Source organism: Martes martes (assembly GCF_963455335.1).
Source record: "Martes martes genome assembly, chromosome: 4".
Classification (NCBI taxonomy): Eukaryota; Metazoa; Chordata; class Mammalia; order Carnivora; family Mustelidae; genus Martes; species Martes martes.
Window position 1 is genome coordinate 30,232,061 of NC_137891.1, and position 14,684 is coordinate 30,246,744.

General features: G+C 37.9%; 1 protein-coding gene across 3 annotated transcripts in view; it reads left to right on the plus strand.

Moving 5' to 3' along the window:
- Nucleotides 1-14,684, plus strand: part of RSPO2 (R-spondin 2) — a gene marked incomplete at its 5' end in the record, with an annotated part of 153,872 nt that overhangs the window by 100,012 nt on the left and 39,176 nt on the right. For 2 of the 3 annotated variants that reach the window (XM_080801888.1, XM_080801889.1), the window contains 2 exons: nucleotides 3,618-3,761; nucleotides 5,673-5,861. In XM_080801888.1, the coding sequence (XP_080658014.1) occupies nucleotides 3,618-3,761; nucleotides 5,673-5,861 (333 nt within the window). The remainder of the gene's footprint in view (nucleotides 1-3,617; nucleotides 3,762-5,672; nucleotides 5,862-14,684) is intronic. The other variant, XM_080801890.1, reaches the window with a different exon arrangement.

Here is a 14,684-nt window from a genome sequence, read left to right on the forward strand (position 1 = left end):
TATCTTCTGCACCTGTTTTGAATTTTTTATTTATAATGAGAATGTTTCACTTTTCTATAAAGGTATTAATCAAGTTGATGTGAATCTCACTTATTTAAGGATAACTAGTTGAAGAAGTTTCTGGGAGTATGGGTACAGGCTGGAGGGGAAAGCCCAGAACTGTGAGGCCATACAGAGTGGTTTTCTCCAAAACAGAAGAGTTAGTTCTAGAAGTAGCTGAATGGGACAGGGGGTTGTGCATGGGGCTGAGTTGGTGAGGAAAGGTTTCTAGGAAGCCTGTCAAGGGACAGATTGTCAGGGTAGGTGGCTTATGCTGTTGTTTTAAAAAGCTTTCAGTTCAAAGGTGTTGGTGATTAGATGAGTTGTGTCCCTTTAGGCTGCTGAGTGTGTGGGCCGTCTGCACTGGTTTTGTTTGTGGTCGAGTCGCTGAGACCATGAAGGTCAGCAGATGATGTTAGAACTTGGTGCCAATCAAAGCTTTTGTTTAAATGCTTTGTTGAACAAGTAATATTTAGGGATTTTTCCCCTAATGACTTAAATGAAGGAAAAGCACCCTGGAACATACAGAAACAAAGAATACTGGACCAGAGATGGTCAAACAGCTGTGTGTTTCGAAGGCTAAGGCATTATAAGGGGTATAACGTGATGCACATAATTTTTCAGAATTTCCAATTCTGAAGAAATTGGGGATCGAATACTATTCCTTGATTCATTCTTACCAGTTGGAATCAAAAGATTTTATTTCAGAACATTCATATAGCATTATTTTCTGTAAATTTAAGCAGGTCACAGCGTTCATGGAAATAACTTCTGTTTTACTTTTAATACATAAATGTATTACAATTACAAAAGACTCCTATGACTCAGAAATAGGTAATTTTTAACCTATTTCAAAATTCCACCACCTTTCCCAAATTAATTTCTCGAAGCTCCTACACACACACACACACATACACACACACAGTCACGTGCGCACGCACACCCAAGCAGAGTTTTCTTGTACCACATTCTCTATATCTTGCAACTTGCCTTTTTCACTTAATGATGCATCTTAGAGCTTATTCTCAGTCATTGCTCATAATTCACCTCATGCTTTTTCATGGCTGAAGTAGTCTACAATTTAAATGTGTCAGATATTTATTCTACTTAAATTTGAGGACAAATAATCGAGCTTTCTTTAAGCAGGATTTATGCCTGAAGAAGTCCTAAGAGACTTTACAGAGAATGATAGTCATTTCAGAAATTCCACATTCTATGAACTGGTATTAGGGGCATGGAATGAAATGAGGAAGGTGAGCTACAATTAACAGTTCAAAATTAGCAGAGGACCTTGTAACATTATTTCCAAATGCTCATTGCTGCAACTTTTAGGCCAAAGAGCTTATTGTTGTAATCCATGTTTTAAAGAAAACTCAGACTTTGTAGATAAGAGCTGATTTATGAAGTGTAGAGTCCTCTTTTCTTAATGTAAATGCTTTGTTCTCTTCACCCCTCAGTTCTGTTTTATCTTCGGAATGTTTATCATTTCTTGGAAAATAATTCAACCGATAGGAAGGGCTGCTTGCTTTTTAAAAAAGCAAGAAAACTAACAATTTGTGGACTGAAGTCCTGGGTTTTGACTACGGTTAAGAAGCTACTGGCCAGCTGTAGACCACCATCTCATTAAAATACAGGCTACAGCATTTAAGATTACAAATGCACATTTTATGGGGTGATAAACTCGTCTTCTTTATCCACCATCCTCCGGAAAAGAGCAGTAGTATAATTGGACTACAGACTTTCACCCATACATAGTGGGTTTTCCAACTGTAAGTTTGGTAAGATCTTACAGATTGAGTTAGCTGCTTCATGGAGGTCGTTTAATCCACGAAGACCTGTCTAACCCCAAATTGAGAGGTGAAGAGTTGCCATTTTCTTTTTATAGGTACAGAACCTTGTCATTATTTAAAATGCAATCTATTTCAACCACTTTTTTCTTTAAATTCTACTTTTTGACTTTATTTTCTTGATTTTCAAATTATTCAGTGCTTTCCTGTTTCAGTTATATTTTCTATCCCATTATCTCTTTGCTTACAGGAACTGTCCATTTTAAAGTTTTTTCTGAATCCTTAAGGGACCAGATCCAATAGTGGCATTCGGGGGCTTGTTAAGTGGATAAATGTGATGCCATGGAGTTTTCATAGAGCTTTATGTATTGTTAATTGCCATCCATTAAATCTGTTTTAACTAATATGTACTATAATCTGTCAAAAATCTGAGCTTTTAATGAATCCTCCAACCTTCTTCTCTTTCCTCGAAGAGTCGGGTACATTTATTTTCACCTGTGCAAGCCAATTATCTCTGGTCCAGATATCCCTGGCCTACCAGGGGATCTGACCTAGGATACTTAGTCTATAAAGTAGCTCTTCTTTTTACACTTTGTTGTAATGTGTGTGGGTTAGTGGGAAAACACGTGTTTCTAATCTATTGTTTCTGTGTGCAGAGCATCTATTATAAGCCAGTCGGTTTGCATATGCTATTACAAATCTTTGCAACGGCCTCATAAAGTCAGTGACGTCCCTGTTTTATACAGAAGGAAATAGACAATCAGAGGCCTATTGTTGTCCTGAGTCACAGAGCTGCTAAGAGCAGAGCTAGGATTCAAACCCAGACCTGGCAGACTTAAAAAAACACTTTTTTCTTTTTCTTTTTCTTTTTTTTAAGATTTTATTTATTTATGATGGGAAGTGAGCGAAGGAACACAAGCAGGGGGAACTGGAGAGGGAGAAGCAGGCTACCTGCTCGAGGGTCCTGGGATCATGACTTGAGCCAAATGCTTAATGACTGAGCCAGCAAGGTGCCCCCTAAAAAGCACTTCTTTTTCACAATCTGTAACTAGTAAAATTCTGTTAGTGCATTATAGAGAAAAGATTACAGAGTTAGCAGGCAATCAATCTGGGGGCCTCTCAGAACCAGCTCAGCAACTATCAGCTATGTGACTTCTCTTAATCTCAGGTTCCTTTTTTGCAAAATAGGAATACTACTGCCCACTTTGTAGGATTATTATAAAGACTAAAGGGAAATGTAAAGCCTTTGGCAAGTTGTAGGTTTGCAAACTAGTGACCTACACTACCCTTCCAAGTTAAGATACCTTCTGCTAGAAGTAAATGCCAGCACTGACCAGCATTAAACAGAATTTTAATTTACTGTGCTGAAACAGAAGATACTGGTTAGAGTGTCCCCGTTGTTTTTCATTGTAGGTCTTTTGAAGAGTAGAACAGATTTCAGTCCTAACAGCAATGCAATTTGTAGTGGGCATGTTTTTTCTTTTCAATCCTTTGTTTTAATCTCATTTGGAGTTGCAAAATTTTCTGAAGGGTCTTATGCTGTCTACGGCCCTAGGCTGGAATGCTGTCTTAGGCCATTGATGTGGTAAGCTGTTGGAAGAGGTAGGAGTGATTTAGAATGCGATGGCATTAGGAAACAAATGAGTTGAACACATATTTCTCTGACCACTAGAATTTCGATGGAGCTAACTGGTAAATTTGTGAGCGTTATTTGCAAAACACGTGTTATTTGCAAAACAGTCAATTTCTCTTGACTGAAATTTTCTTTTTCTCTTTAAAATTGTTTTTTAGGATGCAGAATAGAAAACTGTGATTCTTGCTTTAGCAAAGACTTTTGTACCAAGTGCAAAGTCGGCTTTTATTTGCATAGAGGCCGCTGCTTTGATGAATGTCCAGATGGTTTTGCACCATTAGATGAATCCATGGAATGTGTGGGTGAGTAGTTTTCATGTAACTTTCAGACTTTTATTTTAACACCTGATTCTTGAAAAATAATGCATGCTGGATATATTCAACTCAAAAACAAATTGGTTCTCTTGTTGTTAATTAGAACTGACTATTACTTAAGGTCTTTGCTGACTTGCTGAATTTTTTAGGCATCAAGACATGGGTAGTCTCCTGCTAAATCTTACTATAAAATTTGCTAGTTGTGTGTTAGCTAGTTCAACTGTTAAAGTGCTGATATGGCTTTATCATTTGTAACTCCTGTATTTCTTACCTTAAATTATTAATAACTGTTAGAGAAAAACATTTTGTGTAAAAGAAAAACAATTTTCAAGTAGTACCATGTAGTCAGCTGTTCTGTCACTTTGGTTCTGTAGATTAATTATGGAGTTTCTTGTTTAGCCATTTAAAAAAACTGGGAAGAAATGTTTTGTGCAAAATGGATTTTGTTGATGATTGCATGTTGCAAAAGTACATTCAAACAATGTTTTACTAAATTTAGATATCTAGAATGCATAACTTAATATACACCTACACCCTGTTCATGAATAATTAGGAATACACATTGTCCCCACACCCACTTGCACCCCCACTCACAAATTTTATTTGACATATTATACATCTGATATGACCTATAACAGAATTATGTATTATAGCGAAGCTTTCCATCCCCTTAAAATGGAGACTTAAAAAAAATAAGAACTTCTTTCTGCAGAAATACTGTTGAAAGAGTCTATAATTATATATTTGAAGGTTTGGGGAGAACACATTTAAATGACAGGTTTTTGAAGAAATGTGTACTTATGTTCCTGTTTATGTGTGGGTTCATACATTCGTACAGGTGACACACTATTAAAAAAGCCACTAGAACAGAATATACAGAATGTTGGATTTGCTTTTGAGAGACAAGACCCACACCCATTACACATGTTAAGTGGAAACTCTTACGAAATCCTTAAATATAAAAAATTACAGATAGAGCCCTATGTACTTCCCTAAATAAAAATCTTAAACAGCTTTGAAAAATCTCGAGTAACCACGATGCCTACTGAGATCTGAAATGTTAAAATAATGTGTATGGACTCCAGGCCCAGGTCCTTAATCTGCTAGTTCGAAGGGGCATTTTAATGGTGAATTTGGAGAGGAGGTTTAACTTTACGTATTTTTATCCTTTTATCAGTCAATCCAGGGGTTTGGACGTTAGCTGACATTGCTAGTGTATGAATTTACAAAAGGAGATGCTGAAAGCTTTTACGTATAAACAAACATTTTTAAATATCTGACTGTACCCGATTATATGAGATAGAGCACCAATTTAGGAAGTAAGAAATACATACTGTGGTTTTCAGATACCTGTTAAAAGAATTCAGATAACCAGAAAATGCAAAATAAAATCCCTGTCCTTTTCATGAACTACTGACTTCCCAAATAAAACTAACATACTTGAAAAAACAAAATAAAACAAACAAACAAACAAAAAACCCAACATACTTGCGAATTACTATGGGGGCATCCAGGATGAACATGTAATATTTTGTCTTCTGTCCTGGTTTGAAAAGAGGATCTTCTGTAGATTTTAGCTGTTGACTCTTTTAAAGAGTATATATTTCTGTAACTTTAGAATGGACTAATAGTCCTTCAAAAAAATGAACTAAGAAACAAAGTAATAGTTTTTAAATTACTTATGTGGTAGTTGCTTCTTATAGCTGAAAGTAACCCTCTGGTTCAAAAAATTGAAGCATCCAAAAGGGGAATACAGATCTCTTTGTGGGCTGTACAACTGAATTTATCTGAAGGGGGTTGTGTAGAAACACAGCTATATACATTTGAGGGCAGCGGAGCAAATGGATACCAAATCATTATCTGTGTTTTTTGTTTGTTTTTGTTTTTTTTCTCTATTAGAAGGATGTGAAGTTGGTCATTGGAGTGAATGGGGAACTTGTAGCAGAAATAATCGCACATGTGGATTTAAATGGGGTCTGGAAACCAGAACACGGCAAATTGTTAAAAAGCCAGCAAAGGATACGATACCATGTCCAACCATTGCTGAATCCAGGAGGTGTAAGATGGCCTTGAGGCATTGTCCAGGAGGTGAGTTTACAGAATTCCTGCCCCGCGTGCGCTGTGTGCTTTCTGATTCTCCTCCCCCCCCAGAGCAGCACAAAGGAAACTTGGAAATAACATCGGAGACAGGGGAAAATTTCCCACTGTACTCATTTACAAGACAAGTGCTTAAATTGTGAAGAATATAAAGTGAGTATTTCATTTTCACAATGCCTCAAAATGATTTAGAAGAGTGCATGACAAATGAGCTTTCTAAAGTGAGATTTCTAGGAGAGAGAGAGAGAGAGTGTGTGTTTGTGTGTGTGTTGCTGATGGACTGTAAAAGCGGGAAAATCAGGCCTTTGCAGATGTCGCTCTGAGGGAAGTGGCCAACTTTCAACTGAGAAGAGTTTAGATTAGAAAGGTTTATGAAATCTGTAAAATCATCTGCGTCGTTACTAGTTGAAGATGACAACTTAAAATAAACTTGCCCAAACACTGGAAAGAATAAACGTTGTCTTAATGTTACCATAATTAGCCGGTTCCCTTTGTTTGGATAATAATTTGTAGAAAACAGCTACTGGTATGTGTGTGTTTATTCATGTCTTTGTAGTAATTGTGCTGATTTGCCGTAATTATTCTGTAATAACAGGATTCGGCCCATTTACAAATTAGGAAAAGCTTAGGTGCTGGAGGGAGCCCAGTCAGTACAGGGAAATGCAGTTTTTAGCATTGTTGCTGTGGTTCTGAGAACATAATCTCTTGTTCTCGTTTTCACACCAGCAGACGATACATTGCCAGAGATGAAGTGGGGGTTTTTCTAGTGTGCAAAATAGAAAAGCAAAAAAGAAAGTGGTGTTTGGAAAATCGCCCTTGAAAATAATCAAAACATTTGTTTGCCTTCATTCTCGCTGTTGGTGCATTGCTTTCCAGCTCTGCGGCTGTAGCCCAGAAAGAGAATATATATCCGCTTAAATGGGTTTTATATCCCTAGTACGCTTCCGCCTAGGGATGTCTATGACCCATAGAGGAAGACAAAACTTTGAAGACTTGAAGACTCCTGTCGGCTTTTGAGAACTATTAGATCCAGATTCAGAAGCTACTATTAGGAAGGCAGCTTTTCCTCTTGAATTAGTTTTGCTTTTCTTTGCTGGGTCTTTGAAATAAAGTTTTTTTGGGTCTGCTTTTCACTAACAAGGATGGTTTTGTTCAGTTAAACTGAGTATTTTTCAGTCAAAATAAAAGAAAATATTTTCTTACAAAACTAATAAGCCACTTCTTGGATAGCTGAGAGCATTTAACCTGCAACCTTGTGCCTAAAAACAAACCTGATGTATTCAGGTATTGGAAAGAAAGACTTTCTTTGTTGTATATTGTTTATGTAACTACCCCCTACCATTCCTCTTCCAGCAATGTGGTCCCCCAATTGTGGTTTACGTTAATAACAAAAATTAACCCGAAAATGCTCCTATAATGAACATGCTTATGTGTAACAAGAACCAGCATGTTCCCCTCCCCTCCAAAATTATTTTGACCTAGCCCCAGTCTTGCTTGAAGATTTTGTAGATAACAGCAACATTGTTAACCTATGTTTATAGCATTTGTGTGTGTGTGTGTGTGTATGTATGTGTGTATATATATATATATATATATATATATTTGCTTCTAGCAACAGTATACTGTCTTCACAGAATATAACCTGACACCATCAGCAGTTGAAATTATGTCAAAACAAATGTTTGTGTGTCATCTGCTAGTAATCTTTTTGAAAAGTGAACTAGTAATGAACTCTGATTTAGTTCATATTTAAGTTGTACCAAATATTATTAGGAGAGAGAGAGCAGCTATCACTCTAATCCCTGTATCGACATTCTCAGTTGAATAAATTGAATTTTATATGACCTTTAAGTTTAGTAAGTTCAGAAAGTTGAATCAACTTGTTTTATGTTTTGTAAAAAGAAAACTAAAATAGAATTGTTGATAGAAATGGAAAGTTACTCTCCAATTAAAAAAAAAAAAGCTTCTATTTACAAATGTAGGAAATGAAAAGTAAAAAAAAATAATTTTGCAACTTGAGCACCAGTTGATAAAATTGGCATAACTTTCAGCGGAGTATCCCACCTTGCCTCAGGTGAGAGAGGGAAAATTTCCTTTCTTCCATAGGTCATGGTGATTAATGGAAGAATGGAGAAGAAAACCACTTTATCCCATTTTACATCTTGACTTGATTTCAGTGATCTGCTTTGACAAACCATGCAAAAATGTAGTCGTAATCAGGTTGGGAATACAGGCATTTTTCAGATCTTTTCAACATATGTATGGATTTCTCTCCTGTTGGAGCCAATCTTAACCTGATTGCACACAAATGCAGCCTTAACCTCCTTCACACTAAAGCGCTGGCACATTAAAGTCAGCTGCTTTTGATTACTGGAAGGCATGAGTTAGAGGTCAGCGAAATGGAATAGTCACTAAGTGTATAAGATATTACACCGAAACCTATTAAAAATGAGACAACAAATGGCTACAAGGTAAAAACCAGTATAATATTTTAGCTTATTTTTTTCTTAATTATTGTCTGCTTATCTGCTTTTCCAAAAAAGAATATACGTGGCAATATCTTAAGTCATGGATTGATTTACACTCAAAGTCACTCAGTGTTCCTTCCCAGACTTTTCTTCTGGATTAGTTACCTTTTCCTTTTATTTCTGATGACATACTTGTAGAGTTTTGGGGGCTTTTCTGACACTCATTCTGGTGTGGCGATCACGAGATCTGGGTCTCTGCACCCCGTCAACTCATTAATTCTATGACCCTTGGGAAGTCACTTAACCTCTCTTGGCCTCTATTTCCTCATTCGTAAATTGAGGGTGGGGGGGGTTGTGAATTTCTAAGATCCAGTCAACTCTAAAATCCAATGGTTCTACGACAAATTGCCAAAAGATACTGGCAAGTTCTGTGGTTGTCACAGAAGCCCAAGAGTGTTGTTCATGACAGAAGAACTGAATGCTTTTCCAGTAGCTATACCGTGCATGTGCCAAGCCTTTGCCTCTGGCAGCTTTTCATTCCCATCGTGCCTCCTCTTAGGTAGTCAGCCCTTGTAGACTAATCAAGACTCCTTAAATCTGCCTGTGACTTGTGGTTTAAAGAAATTCGTTCTGGAGGGACTAAATTTTCTGTTCCTATATAACCTGGAGCTTCAAATGGGAGGGATTTCTAGTTTGGACCATGTCGTACATTAGATAATCTATTAATAGAAAAATATAAACATGCCATTATATTTAAATGACAGATGGAAGAACAAAAGCATTGGAGGTGAGACATGGAGTTTGTTCCCATGCAAGGGGAATTGTCATTTGGGTAACTGTAATCTTCAGGACTGGCCAACGTAACCTCAGCCTAGAATATTTTGTCATATTTTAAGGTCCCGTGACAACTAATTTTAATTCATCACATACATTTTTGCATGGTTTGTCAAAGCATATCACTGGTCTAGGCATAAGAGTACTCAGAGTCTTTACAGAACGTTTTCTGCTGGGAATCATGGCAATAAAGAAGTAAGTGGGTGAATTCACAGTTTTGTGTAGAGATGGAGACTGGTGACAAACATAAAGCAGGATAATCAAGTAAATGATTGAGATAGAAGTGTATTATTTTATATAGGGTATTCAGGGAAATCGAGGGAGTCACATTTGATCAGAGATCTGAATGAAGGAGACTTTCTGCAGTGCTAAGAAAGGATTCATTTTTTAAGCTATTGATGCAATGGTTGGTTGTGATTCTCCCAAGTTACATTAGGGAGGAGGAAGGATCTGCAGTCTGGGGAGGTTCTGAGTGGTCCAAGGCGGTACATAGCAAGTTTCTAGTGGTAGGGCCAAGAGCGGAACCAGTGCCTGCTGCCTAGGAAACCCAAGTGTTCCTTGTCCCTATAAAATAAAAGATAAAGCTAGAGTTGTCCACTAAAGAAACCAACTTTAAACTGTTTCTCCCCAAAACTAGACACATCATCTTAGTTTTTCTCTACAAATACTTTTAAAAAACATGGCGCCCTGTCATTACTTACCCCCCTCTTAATATCTTCCAGCTTGAAATAGGAAAACATACACTGAAGGTCGTTTCATAGACACCAAAGTATTGAACCACTGGCTTTGCTTTGATTCAGCTGTTCTACAAAGACCTTCTTTAACTTTAGTGTTATTGGTCCTCATTTTGTTGTGGGGTGCGGGGGCGGGAAGTGTGACTTCCGGATTATTCTTTCCATCATTAGCGCTTTGGAATCACCCTCTGGGCTAGCACCTGAGACAACCTTGTGTTGAGTCATGCTCAGCACTCACCTCTGCCCCCTCACTTCCCGGCCTGTGCAGCCCCCCTCTGGGGATCTGAGTCCCACCCTCACATTTCGAGCTCTGTGCCCAGCATGGATTTCTCTTTCTGACCCAGTCAAGCAGTCAGGCTGATAGTGTAATTTAGGTGATGCTTTGACATACACTCAGATAGCTTTCTGTCTCTCTTGCTTGTGGTTGCTCCCACTCACCGTGCCACAGTTATTAGTAATACTATGACGCAGTTCTTTAAGCCCTCATCAGATTTTCTCAGAACTGCTGACATTTAAACAAGGAATGTGCTACTATAAACTATTTCAATTTGAAAATAACTCCTTCCTCTTATGAGGCATTACTTGACCCTCATCTACCTTTCTTTTTTAAAGCGGCTTTTAATGTGATAGGAAAAAAAGAAGATATTATTTAGCAACTTAGAAACTTAATCTCTGCAAACATCTTTTTAAGAGGCAATATTAAAAGATCCCTCTCATCTTTGTTTTCTGTATATAAACTGACAGCAATATGTGGACTAGGTATTAAATAATAGAACTAGAGATGGTTGTGGATCATGATGGATTGAACCGAGAGCAGGAAATAAAGCACATTTGCAGGAGGATAGGGTCAAGAAAATATGTTTTAGACATGTGTTCTTTATTTCTCTACATTTTGTTTACATTTGAGTTGCAATTTATGTGGTCTGTTTTATACATGCCAACCTTAAGAGTAGTTTGGAAGGGAACGGATAAGAGAAAAACCTCTCTTGAAATTTTCAGAGCTGTCAGGAATGTAGGCCCTGGGATTATTCTATGAAGAAGAGAGAATCTAAAGAGGGAATTCTTGTTGCCTCTCTGTTATGCTAAATAGCTTATTTGTGTTACTCCTGTTAAGCAAATTGTACTATATTTTCCAGGTACTCTGGATACATGGCAGCTGATAGTAATGTTTATGGAGATCATAAACTGGGACAGTCATGCACAAACAGCCCCATTTTAAATGTAAATGTATGCTTATATAAAATTGACATTTAACAAAGATCCACCCGTCTCTAAACGTTTCTCTTAGTAGCTACAGTGTCCAAAATTCCTGCTTCAGTGGTCTGAACCATGAGCCTTTAGGCAGTGTCTCGGGAAGTGCTCCCACCCTCTTTGCCCCCTTCCCTATCCTTTTATCATTTTTTAAATTTGTTTCCTTGAAGGTGGATGGGGTATCACCATGGGGACCTGTGGGTACTGGTGGTGGTGGTTTTGTGCTTGTTGCTTTTTCGCAGTGATTTTCTTCAGATTTACTCATTCTTACATTTCAGAGGGTAATTGTCTTAAGGCGGGGGGCGAACAGAGAAGTGGGCTTTAAAGCAGTGTGCACCAGAGAAGATGAGAATTTACGAGGGCAAAACTAATTACGGTCTTGGACATAGACCTAAAAATCAAAGGGTGTGTAAAGTACTAATGACTTGGAGTCAGGGAAGGACTAGAAGACCCGCTCCCCGCCAGTTTCATTTTGAGCCCGTGTCCGTGCCAACCTTGTTTGCCAGAGGGGCCGGGGAGGGCCCGGGAAGCAGGCGAGAGAAAGAAGCCACACCTTTGTGTGGCTCTCTGCAGCTTCCCATCCAGGAGCTCTACTACTCTCATTTAATAAGGTCTGGAGCAACATGTCTTCATCTCTTTTATGGGTCCTTGTAATAAGGATTTCTCAACTGCACATGCCACCAAAGCCCTGATGTTCTATGCATAACAAGGCAAGGACAGGAAAATTCCAAAGGGGCCTTTCTCTTACGAATTTTATACAGCAGTAAGCTACTCTGATCTTAATGTAAAATATATAAAGCAATTTTTACAACACTAAAATAAAAACAACTTTAATAGGACACACATGGTGTCAGTGGTTAAGTTTTGCCCCACCCCCCTTCCAGGGGACTTTTTTTTTCCGTTATGAGATAAGAAAGCCTGAAGTATAAATCCCCTAATGGTTTCTTAGAACAACTTACTTTCCTCATCAGACACCTCTCTAGAATCTTTAAATGATGTTGACAAGGAGGGCGCAGGCGGTTTACTCATGGAGATTTCCTGTAAATACTTAGCCCACTACTAGACTGACCTAGAGCTGTAGTTGTAGATATCGTCCAGGATCAGGAGGCACAAAGAAAACATTTTAATGGAAATAATGACAGAGTTTTACTAAAATCTCAGCATGACTCATGTTGTCATCATACAGAAGTGGTTAAGATGATAAAATTACTCTGTGCAATGGAGTGGGGCAAAAAGGTTCGGGTGGCAAAAGTTATTACCATTAATTTAAACTCAAAATGTAAAGGCAGTAGGTTTTGCTTTACAACTGACCTGTTTATATAATACTTGGACTTCCAGTTTCTGTGTGTCAGTATTATTTTCTTCTATTTGAGGACGTCGGAAACTAGGAGTAAGATATTTGAACTTGTATAGTCAGGAGACATTTAATAATTGATGTTATGCCTTCATGTCTATTAGTCAAAGGATTTAAGGATTTAATAATAACAATGTAAAAGATATTTAATAACATGTAAAATCTTAACAAAATTTAAACACCAGAACTAGGAAAAACTTCAAAAAGAGGCTCAGGACTGATAAAGGCAAGAGACCATATGAATATATGTTGGTTGACATGTTTGAGCCAAACATTTGACCTTGGGTTTCCTACCCAAGGCAAAGGGGAAAATAGATTTGGCTCTTTCTATCTTAATTTCAAATAAATGATTAATTATAAAATACAATATAATTTAATAATAGCTCCTAGGGGAAAATCTGTATACATATATATGCATATGCACATAACATATATACATAAACATATTAATATATACATCTACATATGACATATATGTGGATATGAACATGTACATATATTTGTACACACAAATATGGGTACTCCTTCCAATTCCCAACACGTGAAAGTGTGTACATCCATGTAGGAGGGGTGAGACCTGCATCATAGAATTAAGGAAATTAATGATTCTCACAGGAAACATTACTGTTCCATAGAGAGACAAACACTAAACAGTTTTCTCAAATGAGAAATCACACCCAGGATAATGAGCAGTATGGTGGACGGTGTCTTTACCAATATCCTCATCCCTAGCGTATGTTTTCAGAAGAGAGAAGGCAGCTTAGGAGTGTTTGTTCTTCAATGGAAGCTGAAGACATAATTGTGAAAGTCGACTCTCTCCTGGCCTGGGCAATATAGAATCAGGATTTGTTGACTTACCAGTTGTATTTGAGTACAGTTGTCCTGTAGGTTCTTTTAGTAAATACTGAATACATTTAGAACTTCATGGAATCGAGAGAATCCAGAAAATGTGTATTTGTATTGAGGGTCAGTTAGCCTTTGAACTTGACAATAACTGTGGTGTCTTCTCTGTATAGTAAGATGTACTCAGTAAGATCAGGAGTTGCAGGGGCGCCTGGGTGGCTCAGTTGGTTAGGTGTCTGACTTGGTTTCGGCGGGGGTCGTCATCTTGGGTTCCCGAGGTCAAACCCACTTCAGGCTCCTCACTCAGTGGGGAGTCCGCTTGAGATTTTCGCTTGTGTGTGCTCGCGTGCTGACTTGCTCTCCCTCTTGCTCTATATCAAAATCAATCTTAAAAAATCAAGAATTGCATATTTAGATGAGTTATTTATTTCCTGTGATTATCTCAAGGCTCGTGTTAATATTTTTAATGACCTTTTTGGGTTTTGTTTCTTCAAGACGGGCCTTCAGTTATTTTCACCTGTGAAAAGTATTTGATTTGAGAGAAGCTCACAGGTTTTGAATGAATGCTTACTGAGTGTAATTAACTTTATTAAAATGTGTTGCCAGGTGCCTTCTGATTTCTCTTTTAAGTCAACTCCCCGAGTATAATTCAGGTACTAAGTGTGGGGTTGAGTTTCTAATTAACCCATGACTTTGCCATTGCCATGTCTGTAAGTTCATCAGATCAACTATTTAAGCATCTGTTAACTCCTATATTCTAAAGAAATGGGCAGACTGAGTGATAGAAACAAGAATTTATAGTCTCCTTAAGGAGGAAGAAAATGTGTATTACGAAATAACAAAGGAAGCAAAGTTGAATTTGTAAATGTAAGCATGGTTATAGGCTCTGATATTATAGAAATTATCATTTTTAGCTGTTGTGGCCAGGAAATGCTTCCTGAAGAACAAAATTTATATTAAGAGGGGATGGGAAACACATTTTTATATTTTTAATTTTTATTTATTTACTTTTTAAAGATTTCATTTATTTGACAGACTGAGATCACAAGTAGGCAGAGAGGCAGGCAGAGAGAATGGAGGAAGCAGGTTCCCTGCTGAGCTGAGAGCCCGATGCGGGGCTCGATCCCAGGACCCTGGGATCATGACCTGAGCCGAAGGCAGAGACTTTAACCCACTGAGCCACCCAGGCGCCCTGGGAAACACATTTTTTAAAAAAGGGAGGAAACCATTTTTCTTTAAAAGAAATTTATTTTTTTATTTATTTGAGAGAGAGCACAGAGGGAGAGCATGCTGAGCAGGGAGCCTGAAGTGGGGCTTGATCCCAGGACCC